The 23264-nt window shown below is 40.3% G+C and overlaps 1 protein-coding gene across 1 annotated transcript in view; it reads right to left on the minus strand.

The window, feature by feature from the left end:
• The window catches only part of LOC132383484 (protein argonaute-3), a 121614-nt gene that overhangs the window by 22079 nt on the left and 76271 nt on the right, over positions 1–23264 (minus strand). The window contains exons 6-13 of the mRNA XM_059954479.1: positions 15698–15832; positions 9041–9128; positions 6873–7020; positions 5249–5368; positions 3195–3317; positions 1965–1994; positions 1125–1258; positions 790–974 (exon numbers count right to left, since the gene is read on the minus strand). Coding sequence (XP_059810462.1) covers positions 790–974; positions 1125–1258; positions 1965–1994; positions 3195–3317; positions 5249–5368; positions 6873–7020; positions 9041–9128; positions 15698–15832 — 963 coding nt within the window. The remainder of the gene's footprint in view (positions 1–789; positions 975–1124; positions 1259–1964; positions 1995–3194; positions 3318–5248; positions 5369–6872; positions 7021–9040; positions 9129–15697; positions 15833–23264) is intronic.

Here is a 23264-nt window from a genome sequence, read left to right on the forward strand (position 1 = left end):
AATCAGGACTTGTGGTATGCGCCATCTGCTTCCATGGCTTCATGTTACCCTGATCTATCAGTTTTATTAAGTCTCAATGCAGAGCTACACCTTTCCCAAGGGTGACCTGCAGGCTAGCGGAGGGAAGGATTGCCTTACACCTCCTTTGGTAGAGATGAATCTCCACCCTGCCACCCGGACTGTTTCAAGTGCTTTGCCTAATTTCTTCAAGAATTTCCAAAAAAAAGACATCTATTTCTGATCGTGGACATATATCCTCTCTGGTTTTCAATAATAACAACAACAACAAAAGTAATTTTTTTTCCCTTGCAGCCCTTAAATCACATTAGGCCAGAAATTCCAGCAACTGGATTGGATCCTTGAGACTTAATAAAACTGACAGAACCAGGGAGTCTTTTTTTAAAAAAAAGTGCTGAATAGCACAGATCTCTGAAGAGGACCCCGATAAAGGTGATCTTGTTTTCTTAAATATAATAAATTTAAATAATTTATTCGTATCTTTAACAACTCATGCCAATTTTACATATAAAATTTATGGAATAAATGGAGCTAAAACAGGCCATAGGCTCAGAGCCTGACAGCTCTTTATTGTTCTCTACAGAAAATGTACATGCAGAATTAGAGCAAGGATACAAAAATGTCCCTCAGTTATGCAGAAATGCCTGTGGCCACACAGAATCATGCTTATTTGAAAATGGCAGTCACTTAAGACAGTGCACCACAAAAGAATTCAAATTTCCAAATTGGAATAATTGTGTGTACTGCTAAGTCTCAAAAATATTTTCTTACCATAGACAGGAGTTTTCCCAGGTAAAATGACAATAACAAGCTGGAGTCCTGAATAGGTGTTCTTCAGATGCCTGAACATTGGCTCCACACTATCAGCTCCTTGTGCATATTTACAAAAACACGGCTGGCCCTGAATTGGCATTCCTGCATCTTTAGATATCTTCCGCAGCTGGTCAGTAAAACTCCTAAAAAAAAGTCATACAAATTAATATGACACTTTAATTTCAATAAAGCACAATCAAGATTGGAATTCCATAAATTTAAAAGCTTCGAGCAGCACTTGGTAATATGAAGCTAGAACTAAAAAAGCAAAATTGCAGAATGATGTATCTTACTTAAGTACTTCTTCTCTACATTGTCTCTGTGCTGCAAAACAAGCTATCGCCCACATTTTGATTTCAACCCCAGTGTGGAATTGCTTGCCCCGCATGTCCCAAACACCATGACTTGGAGTAGCAACTGTTCGGTTCTGGAAAGAGGAGAGAAATGAAATAAAAGGCCAAGTCAAGTTAAGAACTAAAATGGTCAATTAAATGAGCAAACATTGCTTCCCCCACCCCCGACCCCCCACAGCTCTCACAAATAGTCACATTCAATGTAAGAGAAGGTTAGCCTTTGAAAATTCGCCTTTTGACTTAAGTGCAAAGTGAATGTGTAAAAGGGGAAGAATAATTTATTGGCTCAAGTCTCAAAAGAGATTTCACACTTCTTGACACAGTGCAGAAGCTTGCTATTTATTAATTTCACTTCTGATATCGATTATCTCTCTATTACATTTAATGTCAAGTATTGGTGACTACGTAAATAATTCTCCACAAATCTCATTAATTGGCAGTTTTGGATTAACCAGCTCAAAACCATATTAAAGTCTCTTGCACTGGATGTGAAATGAAAACGATTTCTCTCGCTTTGCTAATGCTTACTACCATTAGAGTACGAATTTCCTTTATTGCAAGGCATGTCCATAAACAGGGAAAAACAACTGTGATTCATTAAGCACATGTTATTAGCATAATTCTGATTGTTATCTGTTGTTATTAGCATTCGCAATTAAACCCCATACCAGTAAACATGTTGAAAATATTTTAACTTATCCCTAGAGAAAACAGCACTGCATACTTTATTAATAATGCATTCCAACTACATCTACTACTCAATCTTGTACAGTCACTTACAGTTTGCAATCTGAAATGACTTGGTTCCACCTGTAAAACAAGATGATGCCTGAGTGTGAGTCAGATAATACCACAATGCATATTGTTTGAAACAAATAAAATTCAGCAAACAAGGTCACCAACCTTTAAAACACATACATAAAGAGAAATAATTAAGCAATACATAAACTCAAGAAATAGGTATATATAAAACTAAGAATTTATACTTAGCAGATAGGAAATTATATAAAATGTTGCCCAATTAAAAAAACCAATTAAAACTACCCTGGAATCTGAACATTTGGCCAACTATTGTTTTAAAATCTTCAATGGTAGTCATGAAGTAGGTTTCAAAAGTGTTAATTATCAACCTATCTTTTGATGTGGACTGGAAGAAGGTATTTTGAAATGTTACAGTTTCCAGGATTTAGCATTTAAATTAAACCCTGCATATTAAAGTACAAGGGCAAGAACGAGAACAATCATACCAATGGGTTGTCCATATTGTTTAATTGCACATTAATTTAATCATGGAAAATATTCCCATTGCCCAAATTTTATCCAAGTAATCAAAAAGCAAGTTAATAAACTTCCTACAGAAGCAAAATACTGGAATTCTCAAATAACAAACCTGAAGTATTTCAGGCTTCCAGTATTTCCCTTTTGGAATTTTTAATAACGAATGGCTTCCCCCATTGACCAATCTTTTTATCAACGAGTTAATGACGTTCACACCACTGCCTCAGGACCGTTTGCAAGGCATGTGTGGTCCAAATTATCTGCTGGTATTTTGACCTCTTCACTTGTCCGTTAACATTCTGAGGCAACCAGAATGGTTAACAACCAGTGAGGCAGGTCAGGGCATGTCCCCACATATTATCCGTGAAAAATTCCATCTAATGAGCCAAGACTGAAGATGACAGCTCCATTTTCAAACCAATACTGAGAAGGAAAGAAAGATCTCCAGCTCTATACTTCCCCTACCCCTCCATAAATCATGGATACACAGCCTCAAAGTTTTGATCAATGATTTAAAGACAATCAAGGAAGTCCAACAGAAGGAAACAATTAAAATATATGCAAAATACTAAACCAACAATAATTTTACATCTTTACCTAAACGAGCACAGAAAATACTGAAATGCTATTTGCTTTGTGCATCACAAACACCTAACTTCAGGTAACTTGGGACAACAAAATTTCCAAAGTCCCGTCTGACAGCTGAACTTTATAGAATTCAGTATGACTTACTCTCCCTCCATACTGCAGCATGGGAGCTGGAAGCACCCGTCCCGTCACATGAGCCATTTCATCTCGCACTTTAAACTGAAACTCCTGGACAAAAGGGTCCGCCTCATAGTTTGCACTTTTTACCTAAAGATTAAAAAAAAATACTAAGTACTGAAATTAAAATATATTTCAGGAACATATGCAAAGCTGCATTAATTAGCTTAACAAAGTTTCTACATTGACAAATAACTGCTGCATATTCCAATGAATTTAAGATTTTTAGATTTCGTCTTTTTAAATGGTGAAACTTTTCTTACGTATATTTATGAAAGTAAAAGTGAAATAGTTAAGGGTACAACTGAGGAAAATTAGTGTCCAGGGACAGCACTAGAGCTTTATCCAAAGAATCGGAATCAGGTTTATTCTCACTAGCATTTGTCATGAAATTTGTTAACTTAGCAGCAGCAGTAAGACGCAATACTTAATAATATAGAAAGGAAAAAAAGTAAATCAATTACAGTAAATATATATGTATATTAAATTAGATTAAAATAGTGCAAAACAGAAATAACAAAAGAAAAAGTGAGGTGAATTTCAGGGCGGGGTGAAAGTTGATGAAAGTTTCACCTCACCCTCAAATTCACCTGGTCTATTTCCGACACCTCTCTCCCCTTTCTAGATCTTTCTGTTTCTATCTCTGGAGACAGCCTATCCACCGACGTCTGCTACAAACCTACTAACTCCCACAGCTACTTAGATTATTCCTCCTCCCACCCTGTCTCCTGCAAAAATGCCATCCCTTTCTCTCAATTCCTCCGCGTCCGCCACACCTGCTCTCAGGATGAGGCCTTTCATTCTGGGACAAAGGAGATGTCTTCCTTTTTTAAAGAAAGGGGCTTCCCTTCGTCCATTATCAACTCTGTCCTCCATCGCGTCTCCCATATTTCACGCACCTCTGCCCTCACCCCATCCCCCTGCCAGACCACCAGGGATAGAGTCCCCCTGGTCCTCACCTATCACCCTACCAGCCTACAGATCCAACACATAATCCTCCGTAACTTCCACTACCTCCTACGTGATCCCACCATCAACCACATCTTCCCCTCCCCCCCCCCACTCTCGGCTTTCCGCAGGGATCGCTCCTTACACGACTCCCTTGTCCATTCATCCACCCCCATCCCTCCCCATGGACTTTCCTCCGGGCACTCATCCCTGCAAACGGAAGAAGTGCTACACCTGCCCCCACACTTCTTCCCTCACCACCATCCTAGGCCCCAGACAGTCCTTTCGGGCGAGGCACCACTTCACCTGCGAGTCAGCTGGGGTGATATACTGTATCCGGTGCTCCCGATGTGGCCATTTATACATTGGGGAGACCCTCCGCAGTCTGGGAGATCGTTTCACCGAACACCGGTGCTCAGTCCTCCAGCAGTGGCTGGATCTCCCTGTGGCCACACACTTCAATTCCACAGACCACTCCCACTCCGACATGTCTGTCCATGGCCTCCTCGACCGTCAAGATGAGGCCACACGCAGGTCGATGGAGCAATACCTTATCTCCCGCCTAGGTAGCCTCCTTCCTGCCGGCATGAACCTCCAACTAACCGACCTCCGTTGATACCCCCTGCCCCCCACCACTATATAATTTTAGTCTGGTTCTCTTTCTCCCCCCTCACTATAATCTCTCCCCCCCAGCCCTACCTTTCTTTCTCTTTTATTTCCCATAATTCTCCACCTTCCCCCTAGCCTATTTCCCTCCAGTCTATCACTTCCCAGCTCTCTACTTTATCCCTCCCCCCACTTCTTATCCCCCCTCGACCATCCCATGTTACTTCACTCCTGATGAAGGGTTTCGGCCCGAAACGTTGTTATTACCTCCTCCCATAGATGCTGTCTGGCCTGCTGAGTTCTGCCAGCATTTTGTGTTTTTTTATGGAGGTTACAGATTATTTTAGTATAAATTTATATCACATGCCAAATACTTAGCATCTAATACTGAAATTGCCATTTCACAGATATAGCATTGGCCACTTTCTTTTAGGCACTGCTAAATTCAGTAACAATCCAAGACATACCAGTTTACTTATCTCCTCTTGTCTATCAGGTGCTGAGCGTGCCGTTGCTTTGATCATTGTTGATGTTTGATTGTCTGTCAGTTTCTTGATACAGCGCTGCCCCGCAACGATGTTACAGACCTAATTCAAAATAGCAACTTCAGTGGAAGCTCATCCAAAAGCAATTTTCCGCCTCAACTTGAAGGAAGAAAACTTACAGGTTTGCGTACACGGTTCCACTAAACTAAACAGCTATACAAAATAATTTTTATCAATGTGTTAAAACATATAAAAGAGTACTTAAATGTCAAAAGTAATCAAAATGCTTGAATAATTTTCATAGTGGCAAAATATTGATTATAATAATAGAGTAATTAATTATTGTCCTTCTGTTTTAAATACAACAGAGAAACCAAGGACAGAATTTCAAGATTATAATTCTAGATATTTTAAGAAATACAATCACTCCTTTCATAATGGCTTCACAGTAACAATTCCTTAAGATACACTAAAAATATTGAGCTATCTCCATATGCACAGTGATCTTTAGGAATGTTGCAGTATCAAGAGTTTTGCCTTTCAGGTAAACATTACTCTGAGGTCCAGTACGCTTACCATTTGGCATAAAGGTTTCATGATACCGTTCCATAATTAGGAAATTGATTCTATTGTTGGGGCCAATATTCACCAATAGTGTATAAATAGGCTGCAGCACAAAAATAATTACACACTATTTGCTGCAAAATGCTTCAGAATGTCTGAAGTTGTAAAAATAGCATTTGAAGCTCTTAGTCATTAAGTCGGTTCCATCATTTTGTAATGCTCTTTATTTGTATAAAGCAGGCCAATTTCAGAATGAACTTTTTGCAAGGTATAAACAAAAAGTAGAGCTGGACACACAAAATGTACTTAACCACAAGCGAAATAACTGCTGACCAATTACAAGCACCCTATAAAGCTGTTATACAAACAAAACCTTACATACACAAAAATCATAAATAAAAATTTATATTTGACTTTTGGACCTTTAGACAGATGAGGACTAACTGGTGGATAAATATGGACACATAAGAAACTGCAGATGCTGGAACCTGGAGCAACACAAAAAATTGGAGGTTCTCAGCATGTCAGGCATCATTGATGGAAGGAAATGGACAGTTGATGTTTCAAGTCAAGATCCTTCATTTGTATATCGTGACCTGAAAGGTTGTCTGTCCTTCTCCCTGCATAGATGTTGCCTGACCTGCTGAATTTCTCCAGTTTTTTCTCTACTGGTTATAAAGGCCGCTCCCCAGCAAACATATCCACTAAAATTAAATCCTCACGAGCATTCCCTGATTTGAGGAAAATAAAACACTTCTCTGTTTTAGGATTAAGTTGTAAAAAGCAGCTTTATTGATGTATTTAGATAATCTCAGCTAAGTAATTACTTGATCTTGGCCCTACTTGGCAAATAAAGGTGCCACCTGTATAATAGACTCTCACAGGACAGTGATGACAAACATTAAATTAGTGGATAAGTGCAAGATCAAACCTTCAAAAGCTAAGAAAAAACGTTAAAATATACCGTGACTTCACAATTAATCCATACTTGGCTACACTATCCAAACATTTTCAGAGTGAAGTTTTTGCATCCATCTCTCACCTCAAGTGGCAGATAGGTGTGCTTCTGCTCCTGTCCCACCTGTAGACAGGGTAGGTGTGGGTATTTTAGCTGCAGGTTGTACTTCTGTTTGAAATACTGAGCCACCGTGCACTCTACGGTCTGTCCACTTTCCAACTGTAAGGGAAACCTGGGAAACAATAGACATGTACTCAACACATGTAAGCTGAAATCCAAGGAATATAAATGTAAAAAATCAGTATAACCCAAATCTACCATACATAAAACAGATGGCTTCGACTAAATATTAACCATCTGAATGGCTTTCTAAATATGGAATGAAAATGTGCTTTTTGTTTTAGCCCTGACCAAAGAGCCTATTGATCAGATCTGATGATTGACTGAGGTTTTTGGGGACATGACAGAGAAGATGAGCATAGGGCAGTGGATGTTGCATTCATGCTGAATCACAGGGAGATGAAGAACTGTTGCGTTCTGAGTTTTACTGAGACGTGGCTTACTGAGAATACATCAGACACGGCGAACAGACCTGAGGGCTTCTCGATACACAGGATGGACTGAACTGCTGATTCAGAATGGGGAGAAAGGTGGAGATATGTGCTTCATGATGAACTCTCTGTGGTGCCCCGATGTGGAGGTTTTGCCATACTCGTGTTCCCCTAACCTGGAACACCTAATGATCAAATGCCAACCATTCTATTTACCAAGAGAGTTCTCCTCCGTGATCATAAGCGCAGTTTACGTACCACCAGCAGCTGACTATAATGAAACGTTTGAGCTACTGCATGATGCTGTCACCAAACAAGACACAGTCCACCCCAATACGTTTCATATCATAATTGGGAAGTTCAATCAGGCTTGTTTGAAGAAATCCCTGCCCAATTACCATCAGCACATAACCTCTAGCAGCAGAGAACTCAACACACCAGACCACTGTCATACTAAGATAAAGAATACCTAAATTTCATGCCCAAACTGTATTTTGGGAAACCTGATCACCTGGCTTTCCTTCTCCCACCTGCACACTGCCTGTGTGAGGCTAAAGTGCAAAGCTGCAGGGATTAGGACAACAAAGAAGTGGTTATGGGAGGCAGAGGAATGGCTATGGGATTGCGTTAAGTCAGTGGACTGGGCCATGTTCAAGAACCTGTGTGGATCTGAATGAATACACCACAACTGTCTCAGATTTTATAAAAACAGTTGTAGACAAATATGTCCCTACAAAATCATTCTGCCTTCTCTGAGCAGAAGCCCCGGATGAATCATGAGATTTGTAATCTGCTGAGGGCCATATCAGGGGCATTCAAGTCTGGTGACCAAGTAGTCGTCTAGCTTGAATGAATGAAAGATGCGCAACAGCTGTGGCAGGGGTTGAGTGGTATCACCTCTTACAAACTGAAATCAGGCAACATAGGTGACCACAGGGCTTCGCTTCCAGATGAGTTCAATGCCTTCTACACTTGCTTTGATCATCAAAACATGAAGGCACCATCGTGAACTCCGATAGGCCCTGACAATCCTGTGAATTCAGTCTTTGAGGCCCGGAGAGCATCCTTCAGGAGGGTGAACCCACTGAAAGCATCCAGCCCAGATGGGATACCTGACCAAGTACTAAAGACCTGTGCTGATCAACTGGCTGGAGCGTTACTTATGTCTTTAACCTCTTGCTTCTGCATTCTGAGGTAAACATCTGCTTCAAGCAGGCTTCAATTGTACCAGTGTCTCAGAGAATGTGGTAACCTGCCTCAATAACTAAAGTCCAGTAGCACTTACATCTACAGTGATGAAGTGATTTACAAGGTTGGTGATGAAACATATCAAATCCAGCCTGAGAAGTAACTTGGATCCTCTACAGTTTGCCTACTGGCCCCAACAGGTCCACAGCAGATGCCATCTCACTGGCTCTTCACTCAACCCTGAAACATCTGGACAGCAAAAATGCAACATCAGGATGCTCTATATCAAATGAATTAACATTTTAGTTGGATACTGATGGCAGAGTTTCATGATCCTATCACCTCCAAAAAAAAGAGTGAGCTAGTTAAGGAATCTCAAATTAAGAAATATCTATTTTTCCCTAAAACATGCAATAAACATAAATGTTGACATGTATGAGAACCTTTCAAGAAAACTGTACCCACTACACTTTTGTATCCTCCTTAAGGCTTTATTCTTGAACCTCTACTTACGTCTGATGACTGGCTGGTCGTCTGGTAACGTTGCACACACGGTACTTTCTCCTCATTGGCCCACAGTGAGTTACTTCAACTTTCAATCCTGTGAGAAGTTTGTCAGGAGAAGGCAAAATAGCAACTGTTACAAACCAATTTAACTGTTATCTAAATACTGGAAAATAAATACATTTTGATATCTTATAATTCAAATATTTTTCAATTACTCCAACAATGTAGATTTGTCTTTTGTGTTCTGCATCACTCATTTCTGTCACACCGAACCCACTCCACAATCATTTATTAGAAGTCAATTTGAGAACTGCATAGAGGGCAAGGCTTGAGCCATATCCTATTCACAATAGACCAAGAGGCAAAAACGCATTGTGTTGATTGTCATGGCTTTTAAACTCTCAATAAACGATTGTTATGATTTTTCACTCCAATGTCCTTTATTGCTTGTTTAGACACTTCGTAAATGACTTTGTTTCCACCACTCACTCAGTGAGTGAACTCAAGGTATTCACCAGTCTCTGAATGACAAAGGTCATGGTTGATCTCTAAATCTCTTGTGTCTTACCCCAAATCTACATCCTCTAGTTTTAACTACCTTGGTACTGTATCTACCCTATCTAAACAACTCAAATTTTCAGGAAACCTCTCTCCAAAGTAAACTTTCCACACTTCTCAAAATCAGAACAACTCCCACCTCTCCACATTTTCATGTATTGGAACGCATTTTCATTTCAGTAATTAATATTATGTCTGCAACTTCCACTGCAGTTGCTAGGGCATATGCAGATTCTGTTGGTGCATTTTTTGTGGTTCTAAGGGCAAATTTGATTGGTCAATTCACTCATTGCAAGCTGGCATTTCAATTTAAAGGGCTTTCTGAGTTGAGAATTCCTCACCATTGAAATGACAGGGTAGTGATCTGAAATAATAGGCAGCAAGAGGTCAAAAGTATAATAAGACATCAATAAAAGTAATGCTTGGTGGTTTGTTTTTAAAGAGCAAATTCCATTGGAAGACTTAATATGACCATACACTAACTGCTCAGTGGCCTAGCAAGCCACTCATTTACATGAAGCAATTAAAGTACAGGAACAAACCTATGGACCACTTGGCATTGACCTAATCATCTGATCTGGAAATCAAAGGCTCTATTGCCCTTGAAAAGCCCCCTTAATAACATCATGGTACTAATGCTGAAAATGAAGTAACAGTAGAACAGCCAAACATCACATAATAAAAATATATTATAGCACAAGGTTTATGGATTTAGCTCATCACGTGAGAATTGGTGCCTCTATTAGTGATTTTACATTTCATAATCAGTTGGTGGCGCTATTGAGCAGCATGAGGGTATATGGTGTTGCAGTTAACACCACACACAACATGCTGGTGGAACACAGCAGGCCGGGCAGCATCTACAAGGAGAAGCACTGTCGACGTTTCGGGCCAAGACCCTTCGTCAGGACAGGTATTGCAGTTGCTGACTTTGTTGACAGAAAGGCATGACTGGTCACATGGCATTTAAGGTATAGACCATCTCTACAGCGAAGGGGTGACCACTTTGCAAGGTATATACTGTAGTTCTTCTCAACTCTCACTGGCACTTAGAGGAACAAATTGGTAGATTTAAAACAAATAGTGTAATACTAATTTGGAGATTGTAATACTAATATTAACTTACTGTAGATCATCTTAGTTTGAAAGACAGAGCAGAATTTTTAAAGTGCATTTAAGGACAGTCTTGTGTACATAGATATTTCTCCCGGGGATTACACAGAGCTGGAGTGAATTGAGGAAATGAAGATTAACAAGTGGATGAACTGCCAGTCCGTGAACATTTTGGGAATCTGACCATAACTTAGTTAATTTCAAAATAGTTATGGAAAGGGTTAAGGATAGTCCAGAAATTAAATTGGAGAGGAACGCTGATTTCAATATCATTAGACAGGACTTGGCAAATGCAAACTGGGAGTAGAAACTTCCCATTCAATCAACATTCAGGAATCAGAAGACTTTAAAAATGAAATTAAGGGCTTAGGATCATTGTATTCCCATAAGAATACAGAATATAGATATCAAATCAGGTAATTCCTAGAGTTAAGGGATATTAAGGGACACAGGAAGATTCTGGTAGGTATGGAATCCTAACATGCAGACTCATCAGGAATACAGAGCATAGAGGAATGCTTAAAAAAATTAGGAGGGAAAAGATGGGCCAAGAAATAACTCTGGCAGTGAAAAGATCCCAATCCATTTTATAAACATATTACATGCACAAAAAGGACCAGAGGGCACAAATAAGGTCTTAACTGAAAGTCTTTCATCTGTATTCACTATAAGACAATTTCATTTGAAAATGTGATATTCAAGAGCACATTCCAACTAAAAATGATATATTAGATGTCCCACAAGTGAATCTGCAGATGCTGGAAATAAATAAAAAACACAAAATGCTGGCAAAACTCAGCAGGCCAGACAGCATCTATGGGAGGAGGTACTGACGACGTTTCAGGCCGAAACCCTTCATCAGGAATGAAGTAACATGGGATGGTCGAGGGGGGATAAGAAGTGGGGGGAGGGATGAAGTAGAGAGCTGGGAAGTGATGGGCTGGAAGGAAATGGGCTAGGGGGGAGGTGGAGAATTATGGAAAATAAGAGAGAAAGAAAGGTAGGGCTGGGGGGGGAGATTGTAGTGAAAGAGGGAAAAAGAGAGAAAGAGAACCAGACTAAAATTATAGACAGGATTGGGGTGGGGGGGGTGGGAGGGGTATCAACGGAGGTCTGTGAGTTGGATGTTCATGCCGGCAGGTAGGAGGCTACCTAGATGGGAGATAAGGTGTTGCTCCACCGACCTGCGTGTGGCCTCATCTTGACCGGTGTTCAGCGAAACGGTCTCCCAGTCTGCGGTGCTCCCGATGTGGCCATTTCTACATTGGGGAGACCCACCGCAGACCGGGAGACCGTTTTGCCGAACACCGGCGCTCGGTCCTCCAGCAGTGGCGGGATCTCCCTGTGGCCACACACTTCAATTCCACAGACCACTCCCACTCTGACATGTCTGTCCATGGCCTCCTCTACCTTCAAGATGAGGTCACACGCAGGTCGATGGAGCAATACCTTATCTCCTGCCTAGGAAGCCTCCTACCTGCCGGCATGAACATTCAACTCACAGACCTCCGTTGATACCCCTTATCCCATCCCTGTCCATAATTTTAGTCTGGTTCTCTTTCTCTCTCTTTTTCCCCCCCTCACTACAATCTCCCCCCAGCCCTACCTTTCTTTCTCTTTTATTTCCCATATTCTCCACCTTCGCCCTAGCCCATTTCCCTCCAGCCTATCACTTCCCAGCTCTTTACTTCATCCCTCCCCCCACTTCTTATCCCCCCTCGACCATCCCATGTTACTTCACTCCTGATGAAGGGTTTCGGCCCGAAACGTCGTCAGTACCTCCTCCCATAGATGCTGTCTGGCCTGCTGAGTTCTGCCAGCATTTTGTGCTTTTTATTAGATGTCCCAGCTGGCACAGAGTCCTATAACTCCCCAGGGCTTTTAACATACAAGAGGTGTTTCATGGCTTTGAGCTCATAGTTGTTGGGAGTTTAATAGAATGAGGTCATTAAAACCTACAAAATACTGAAAGAGCTAGATAGAGCTGACATGCAGAGGATGTTTCTATTAATGGGAGAGTCTAGGACTAAAGGGAATGAAGGATATTCCTTGAGAACACAGATGAGGAAGATGAGATGGAATTCCTTCAGACACTAAGGATGGTGAATCTGTGGAATTCATTGTCACAGTTGGGCATGGAGACCAAGTCATTGGGTTATTTTAAACTGGAGATTGATAAGAACTTAATTTGTAAGTTCTAATCCAATAAGTTCCATTCATAACTCAATGGTTATGGGTAAAGGCAGGATAATAGGGTTGAGAAGGAAAATAAATTAGCCATGGCTGAATGAAGGAGCAGACTCAATGGGCCAAATGGCTAACACTGCTCCCGTGTTTTATGGCCTTGATTGGATATATTATAGCCTCTATGGGAAAGGAAGGAAGGAGACTGCTGGGGCCTTGACAGAGAAATTTAAACCTTCAATGGCCACAGATGAGGGGTCAGATGACTGGAAGACAACAAATGTGTGACCTTAGTTCAAGAAAGGCAGCAGGGATAAGATAGGTGATTAATCAAGCAATTCCTCTGATATCAGTGGAAAGAGGGGTAATTATTATTGGAGGGAAAAATATAAAGGTACAGGTTTCATCTACACAGGAGTTAATCAGCATAGTCAGGCACAAATTTATCAATGAGATTAGCCCTATCTGAATAATGTTACCAAGTTCTTTTTTGTTTGGAAAAAGTAACTACATATATAGATGAGGGAATCATGATTGATGAAGTTTGTGTGAACATCACTGAAGGCCTTTGACAAGATCCCAGACTGGTGGCTCAGAAGTTTAGTGCACGTAAGATCCAAGGCAAGTCAGCAAAATAGGTCCAAAATTGGTTTGGTAAAAGGACACAGAGGTGATCGTGAAGGGTTGCTTTATTAACTGGAAGCCTCTGGCCAGTGACACACGACAGAGATTAGAGTTGGGATCTTGCATTGTTACTGCACATTAATATATCCATTAATTCAGACATGAAAGCAGAGGAAATGAAAAATGGTGTTACTGATATTGAGCGGGATAGTGTTGGGCTACAGAGTGATATTGATCAGTTGGTAAATTAGACAAAGCAATGGCAGATGGAATTTAATCCTGGTAAGTGAAAGATAATGCATTTTGAATTACCTAGACAGAGTAGAACATTTGTCACAAATGGTAGGGCTCTGCAGAGTATTGAGGGATGTGGTGTGTTAGACCAATGATCCTATAAGATGGCAGCAATTGGATGATGAAGGCAGCATAAGGATGTTTGCCTTTATTAGCAGGGTCATAGAAAGGACCCTGTTAATGAAGGCAAACACCCTTTATGCTGCCTTTGTGGTGGGGGGGGAGGGAAACGGTTTTGGTATAACTTAATAAATCATTGGTTAAGCCACAGCTGGATTATTCTGTGCAATTCGATTGTCATACCAGAAGAAGAACGTGATTACACAGGAGAAGGTGCAGAGAAACATTTCAGTTATGAACCGAGACTGGATAAGCTCAATTTTCCTTGGAAATGATGGGGAAGTGATTAAGATGTACAAAATTACAAGGAACATAGTTAGGGTAGATAGAAAGCAGCATTCCCGTCACCTCCCCCAACATAATGGATGTGTCTAACACCAGAAGGCATATGCTTAAGCTAAGAAGGGGATCTGAGGTGGAATATTTTTGCCAGAGGGGAGCTGAATTCTGGACTGCAGTGCCTGAGAAGGTAGTAGGAGCAGGTATTCTCACAACATTTAAACATTACTGGACAAGTACTTGAATCACCAAGGCACAGCAGTTAAACAGGATAAATATATTATTTTGATAGCTGGCATAGACAGACATGAAGGGCCATTTTCACTGCTGTATGAAATTTTAAAATCATAGAACATTCAATATAAAGACAAATCAGAATCATCAATGCTTTTGCTAGAATATAGCTGATCTTTCTAATGTTTTATCTCTGAGCTAGAAATTATTCTTGCACTATATGTACTGAATTTATTTCACGACCAGAATAAAACATGATAAATGAGTAACAAATTATATAAATGAAGTGCAGAGCAAACCAATACTACTGCAGGTTGTCCGTCAAATCCGACGATGACGGGAAACCTGTGTGAGAGAGTTTTTAAAGTGGAAATACCATTGTACTTGGGCTTTTCCACTCTCTTGACCTTGGAAATTTGGGTCCAGTAGTACAAGTAAATGTCACATCTGGGCTCTTCCCTGGTTGCAGCAGATGACTATGGCTACTTCTGTGCCTCATCATGCTCTTCGCCCTCCACGTAGCATGGCAGAACCACTTCCTGGTTGTTGGATCTCACTGTAGATCTCATCACCCTAGTCCACTGAAGCTGACTTTGCATGCTAGGACAGGCATGCTCCTATCTCACCAGGGTATGAGACCCATTGACTGCCCTCACCTGGTTTTGTCTGCCTGTCAAAGTGGTTTACGGGGGTGTGACTGCTGTTGCATGCAAACAGCTACTTGAAGCCACAAGTGAGAGATGAGTGTTCAGTGGGGACCAAAGGTAACATTCAAGATGATTGTCGGTATCTTCAAATTCTTTGTAGTTCCTAACTTACTGAAGTAGTGAAATAGTTTCATTTTCACTTCTGGCTGTTTATGGCATTTCCAAGTCTGAATGCTTGAAACCTCAGTGAGCAGAACAATTCTTAACTGTCTTACTGCTTATCTTTCACCAACTATCAGTGACAAAAACCACTGCTTTTGAACACTAACACACACAACTGATGCTATTTAGAAATCACTTACCCTAAACATGGTGTAGTGTCGAATGGCTGCACAAACATACGTGACTGACACTAGTCAGCAACTATCTCATGTCCCAATCAAGCAACATAGTGCCCCAAATAAATGAAGGAAATGCCAGCTATTTTCTTGATTTGTTTTTGTTATTTAAGAGTTGATCCAAATACGTAGGTGCCCCGTCTCAACTTAAGGCCCAAATTAACCAAAATCCACTGTATTAGCTTACTGGAAACAAAATGTTTGTAATTTACCTTTTATTTCTTTGGTGAATTTGACACGATGGGAATCAGTCAAAGGTCGTGGTTGTTCATCAATATTATGTATGTCTAAAACTTCACACATGAACTGAATTACAGGCTGTGCTTTATAGAAAGCAGTGGCAGAAACTAAAAAGATAAAAAAAATCAAATGAAAATGCTGCATTAACAGTTCACAATACAAAGCAATTACTAAGATTTTCTTTGTAATGTTAGAAAATTATATACAATAAACAATTTCAGGATATCACTAAGATTTAGCACCTTTAAATTATTCGCTACCCTAACCAAATCCTTCACACTTTTATCTGATTAGTAGATAACTTTCACAAGATCTTGATATGCCCAGCTTGATCTTTAATTTGTGTAAACACAGCCGTACAATGAGTACTACAGGAGCTGTTTGCTTACATCTTAAAATACATAAGAAAAGTCTTACAAACCAAAGTAACTGCCTTGCAAAAAATGGAGCACAAATGGGGAATAACTTTAGAACTCTGGTTTGCCCAGAAGCTCAGAGGTACAGTCTTGTATCTGAATCAATTTCTGGTACAAGTTACGATGAGTGGCATTTCCATACTTCTCATTGGGTATGGAACAGAAATTAAATCTGAGTCTTGGATTCACTGTCACTCAACACTGAAATTATAGTTCTACTGTTGAAGGCAAAGCTCAAAGTTAGAAAGCATGGTGGCTGCTTCATTCATTAACAATGCTGATTTAGCTAATTTAAAACAGAAAATACTGGAAATACTCTCAGGTCAAGCAACATCTGCATACCTTTCAGAAATTATGCTTCTTTGCAGAGAAAGAATAGGCAAAAGAGAATGCCTGTGATGGAGTGGAGATCAAGAAAGACTGCATGACTCAAGTTGCGCTGGTGCTAGCTGGAAAGGGTAGTTAATTTGTCTAAAGGAGATTTCACAGAAGATGAACAGCGAAAATGGAAATAAGCAGTCCTGGGACAGTAAGGCACAAAACTCTTGCAGATGTTGGAATTCTGAATTAAAAGGGAATATTGAAAATAGATCAGGCAGCATCTGTGGAGAGAGATAAAAGGAGTTAAGATAATCTTTCATCACAACTGCTCAGATCTGACACAACCACTAAAGGCTGGTTATCTGACGTTGTTGAATTCATTATAGTATTCTGAGGGCTGTAATGAGCCTAGAGAGAAAATGAGATGCAGTTTCTTCAACTCACATTGAGCTTTTTTGGTAGAATTAGGAAAGAGAGCTGGACAACACTCTGAAAGTGCTGGTGTCACCATCACAGCAAATACAATGGAGCGGAGAAACTGGGCAAACAGAAGAAAGTCTTTCTGAGAAGCAAGCCTGGAAGTGCACATTATAACTGTGGGAGCCTTTGGGCATGGAATGGACAGTGGTTTTGAACACATTTCCTGAGATATACACAGAAACCCACCTGAAAGTAAGAGCAGGGTGCAAACTGGCATCTAGCGATTAAAAATAAAACGTACCAGTACAATAGACAACACAAACACAGTGACAGTGGGGCCTAAGTTGTACTGAAACAAGGCTTGTTCCACATATCCTAAAGAAAAAGTATAGTTTGGACCCTTGTGGGCTCCCATAGTGCTAATATAAAGGAAGTGAACATGTATTTAGCTTGGCAGAGGAGCTGAGCGATGAATAGAGACAACTTGGTCTCTGTTAACAATGCAGCAGAAGGGCCTCAGGGTAACCCTGGCAAAAAATGGGGGTCTGGAAGATTTACATTTCACAGTGAAAATAAACTGCTTGGGACTGGGAAACAGGGCACCAACAAAGGCAGGTGTCACAGATCTGAGTGGAAAGGGACTGAACACTGCCAGAAAGAGTCGACACAGGCTGAAATAATGGTTAAAAGCTGATTGTATATGGTTGGGGACAAGAGGACAGACCAAGGAAAGGAGACTGGTGACTGCCTGGGAGACAAAAATCTGACGTTTAGCGACAGTGTCATGATCCAGAGAAAAGTATCAGGAATTATCGGCGTTCACAAGTCTCAACTCATTCTCACTTCGAACACATCGGTTGAGAAAGCACAACGAGTGCTGGCCTTCGATAGTTGGGGTATGAAGAGATGCTCCAACTTTATACAGCATTGGTCAGACCTCAGCTGAAGTACTGTGTGCATTTCTGGAAGGATGTCAAGGTGCAAGAGAGAGTGTAAGAAGAGGTATTGCCTGGATTGGGAAATGTTACCTATAAAGAGAGGTTGGACAAAGATGGGTTGTCGTTTCTGGAGCTTCAGGGGCTGAGCTGCAACCTGAGACAATCCTTTTACCCCAGGTGAAAATTTCAAATGCTGGAGGATGTACATGCTTAACATGATAAGGGGAATGCTTAAAAGGATATGTGCAAGGCAAGTTTTTGTTTTTACACAGGGAATGGTAAGTGGTTGGAACACAATGCCATTGGAGGTGGGAGAAGCAGATGTGATAGCAATGTTTGGGAGGCATTCAGACATATGAACAAGTCAAGGATTAGGATTAGTCCTGCCGAAGGGTCTCGGCCCAAAATGTTGACTGCACTTTTTTCCATAGATACTGCCTGGCCTGCTGTGTTCCTCCAGCATTTTGTGTGTGTTGCTTGGATTTCCAGCATCTGCAGATTTCCTCTTGTTTAAGGATTAGAATGATACGGGTTGTGCGCAGACAAAAGGCATTAGTTAGATTGGCATCAGTGATAGCACAGACGTGGGGGATGAAGGAGCTTTTCCTGTGTTGTACTGTTCTGGGTTCTAAGGAGTATTTAAGTTATGAGGAGAACCTGGATCTGTTTTCACTGGAGAGGACATGATTGAAGTATATAAAATCAAGGGAGATAGAATAGGGTAGTTGGGAGAAACAAGAGTTATGTAAAACTAGAGGGCATAGTCTTGTGGTAAGGGGAATGAGATTTATAGGGGTTTTGAGAGTTACTTTGTCACCCGGACAGTGGCAAATACTTGGAATACACTGTCAGACTGGAAGCAGAGTCACAGCATCCATGCACCCAGGCCAGCACTTGCACTGCCAAGACATAGGAAGCTATGAATCAAAAGTTGAAGATGGGATTAATAATGGATGGATCCCCACATATCAGTGTGGATGTAGTAGGCCAAATGGCCTGTTTCCATACTATATGATTGAATCAAACTCTAATTAGCTACCTGAATCAAACATACTTCTAACAATCACTTAGTGTTGAACCGAGCATTTCTTCAAAATGAATTTGTTTAATCATCGCAGTCAAATAACCCAAGTACTGGATGAAATAAATGAAAGACACCCAAGTTTTATAGAATTAAAAATTAGCAAATGAAGAGAAATCTCTCAGAGATGACTAGCAATCCTCATTTCGTTTACTAGAATTAAAATGAGTTTGTAACTTCAGAGATCATATCAGATCCAGTTCACAACCTTTTTCCGATATACTGTATGATGAATAATTTATTCTAACACAAAATAGAATGAGCAAACTGTAAACTCACCTCGTTGTAATCATACTACAGCAAATACAATAGCAGTGGAATGAATGGTGGGTGGAGGAAAGGTCAAAGCTTGCCATACTGCAATTTTCCACTAGATATATTAGCATAAGAGCATATTATGTACGATTGTAGGCAGACATTGATGTAAAAAAAAGAAGATATTTGAGCAACTTTTGCTTTTCCTTTGATGTTGTTATGCGAACACTGCTAATTTTTTGGGCTGAAGAAACAAAATGCACTGACAAACTTAATTTCATAATAAATAATTTATTTTGAAATAAATGTATCTGAGGATTTAATTTTTTATGTAATGATTATAGAAAGAAAAATATTAAAAGATTAAAAGAAAAAATGTATGTCACAGTGGAGGCTTTACAATATAAAGAGACCAGGGTGAAGTAGCATCATACTTGTATACATGGACATGATTTAAAGATACAGAATTGAATAAAAGAACACCAATTTTTCCAAGGATTCAACTCCACAGTTAAGTCAAAAATCTTCCAACTTCATGACTTAAGCAGTCTAAGATGAGCATTCACAGACAATCTACCAGAGAGATTTAATCCAAGGTCTCATCTGCCATCACAAGAGCAAATGAAGATCCCAAAAGACTACTTACAGAAGAGCAGCAAAATTCTCCCAGACTCTGATCAACGTTTACCCCTTACAGATTAATCATTAAAATTTATTATTTGTGGGATGTTATGTGCACATTCCTGCATATTACCAGCAATCACTCTTCAAAAGATCTGATATGCAAAATGAAGCTCCTTAAAATGGGCTTTTTTGATGAAAGATTTCTTTATTTTCAATTTCTGAATCATACAACAGAATTGAGTCACATTTCCAGGCAGCAGCCGTCACTGCAGGGTAAAAGGTCACTGTATGTATTAGCTAACTTTATGACAGTAACAGTTCTGATTGGGTTTTTTAACAGTAATTATTGTCAATGGTCATAGATTCACTAATAATGTTGCACCGATACAAGTCTTCAGCTCTGCTCATCTAAAGTGCAAGGACTTGGGTGCCTCGATCCCGATCATTGTGACAGAAAAACATTTTGGAAGAACAGAAGTGGTTCAAACAGATGCCTGGTAAATGCCTAGCAGTGTTTAGTTTCTGACACTCAGATTTTCCATAAATAAGGAATTATTTGACAATTAATCACTTTAAAACAACAAAACTACTAATTACAAGAGAACAAATTTCATTTGAACAAAAGGTATTTTGTGACAAGATGATAACTTACAAATGTTTGATAACTACTGGTCTTTTAACTAGGAAAATCACTTGATTCTTTTGGCAAAAACATTTCAGAGCTTTTATGGGGAACAGATAGTTTGATTCAATTGGTATCAGCTTTCTTTTTGAACCAGTCAATTGTAACTTTAAACATTATTCCTAGATATCAGCACATCATTTTGGCTAAATGCTCCAAAGAAAACTTGTCTCTGTTCAGGATGGATAATAAAAAAAAAATTATGACACTGATCAAAGATGTGACCTAATCAACACCCCATACTAAACCAATACTAAAGCTAAATACAATGAATCATTCATTAATTTGCTGCTTTGACATGATTTTGTTATGTACATTACATCTGTGAGATTTGGGTGTATACCAATAAACAGACTACAAAATAAATTACACCATATCAAGAACTTAAGAGCGAGTTGCAATATAGTGCATCGATAAGTTATCATCATAGCTTACTGAGAGCCAAATTAGTTAAAGAGGCGAGAATATATGTGGCCTGAATCAAGAATTGTAATACATTTGCCCTGTGAATACACTCAAGCTACTTATTTATTTGTTCTTTCCAACATATTTTTAAAAGTCTAGTACTTTTTCAGTGAAGCTATTAATATGTTCACATTAACACGTAGGGCAAATGGAAGGTCCCATGAAGATGCCTTACAGAAAATGCCCAGAATTAGAAATCCTAATAAAAACAGGTCTATCTATCTTGTTTGAATGGAATTGTCAGAATGGCACACCAGGTATCTAGCATTAGATATAAATCACGAAGTAATCATTCTGAGCACTCCCAAACAATGCATATTATTACAGAAACAAAAAAGGCTTATTTTCCCCAGCTAACAACTTGGAAACTGCCATTCCATAACTTCTCTGGATAACGCAGGAAAATGCGTATTTGTGCATGGATGCTGGGAGATTTTTTTTTAATTTCCAGGACTCAAAATTCATGCAATGTTATAGAAGCCCAAAGAGCCATCACGACTGCTAACCCAGCACTGTGGAGGAAATGAACAATGCTCCATCCATGCCCATTAAATTGTATAACTCTTCTGTACTATCAGTAAACTATTATAATCTGTCACAAAACACCCACTCTTGCTCTAAGTGCTGTAACTTTCTTCAACTAACAGTACCTCCATCCATGATTGAGTTAAAATTTGTATGTGTTAATTCAACTCCCTCACCTGTCAATTTATTTGAGGCACTTGGATTATAAGGTTGCACTTTCTGCTAGGAAAGTAGGATTAAGTCAGTCTTACAGATAAAGGTGGAAACCATGATCTTAGCAGATATGACCATGGTTTAATTCCAACTAGTAATTCAGAACCAGTTATCAATTATTGCCAAATAAGGAATGTACTTCCAATAACCCTTTATTAATCACTTCAGATGTGCAATTTCTTATAGGAAACCCACAGAAGAATAGCTTAGAAAAATGTGGACTAAATGTGCCTATGGATGTTGCACTCACATCCATCATCATGAAGTGTTTTGAGAGGCTCGTCATGAGGCATATCAAGACCCTGCTGCCCCACCTCACTGGACCCTCTGCAGTTTGCGTACCGTTCCAACTGTTCAACAGGTGACGCCATTGCTGTCACTCTCCACCTGGCCCTAACCCACCTGGACAAAAAAGACACATATGTTCGAATGCTGTTCAAAGACTTCAGTTCAGCATTCAACACAATCATCCCTACTGGGCCTGAACATCTCCCTCTGCAACTGGATCTTAGACTTCCTGACTGGGAGACCTCAGTCAGTCCGGATTGGGACCAGCATCTCCAACACCATCACACTGAGCACGGGGGGCCCCCCAGGGCTGCGTGCTCAGTCCACTGCTGTTCACTCTGCTAACCCACAGCTCAAACCACATCATCAAGTTCGCCGATGACACGACCGTGGTGGGTCTCATCAGCAAGAACGACAAATCAGCTTACAGAGAGAAGGTGCAGTGGCTAACAGACTGGTGCAGAGCCAACAACCTTTCTCTTAATGTGAACAAAAGAAATGGTTGACGACTTCAGGAGGGCAGGGAGCGACCACTCCCCACTGAACATCGACCATCAACGGCTCCTCGGTAGAGATTGTAAACAGCACCAAATTTCTTGGTGTTCACCTGGTCCCTCAACACCAGCTGCACAGCAAAGAAAGCCCAGCAGCGTCTCTACTTTCTGCGAAGGCTGAGGAAAGTCCATCTCCCACTCCCCATCCTCAGCACATTCTACAGGGGTTGTATTGAGAGCATCCTGAGCAGCTGCATCACTGCCTGGTTTGGAAATTGCACCATCTCGGATTGCAAGACCCTGCAGCGGATAGTGAGGTCAGCTGAGAAGATCATCGGGGTCTCTCTTCCCACCATCACTGACATTTACACTACACGCTGCATACGCAAAGGAAACGGCATTATGAAGGACCCCATACACCCCTCATACAATCTCTTCTCCCTCCTGCCATCTGGGAAAGGGCTCCGAAGCATTCGGGCTCTCATGACCAGACTATGTAACAGTTTCTTCCCCCAAGCTATCAGACTCAATACCCAAAGCCTGGACTGACACCTTGCTCTATTGTCCTGTTTATTATTTATTGTAATACCTGCACTGTTTTTGTGCACTTTACGCAGCCCTGTGTAGGTCTGTAGTCTAGTGTAGATTTCTCTGTGTTGGTCCTGAAAAACGTCTTATTTTTACTGTGTACTGTACCAGCAGTTATGGTTGAAATGACAATAAAAGTGACTTGACTTTACTTGTGCTAACTAAAGCATGGACAAAGAGGGCATTGCAAATCATTTAGTTAGTCTCGCATAGAGATACACAACTAACA

This window comes from Hypanus sabinus, chromosome 30, assembly GCF_030144855.1.
Source record: "Hypanus sabinus isolate sHypSab1 chromosome 30, sHypSab1.hap1, whole genome shotgun sequence".
NCBI classification, from domain to species: domain Eukaryota; kingdom Metazoa; phylum Chordata; class Chondrichthyes; order Myliobatiformes; family Dasyatidae; genus Hypanus; species Hypanus sabinus.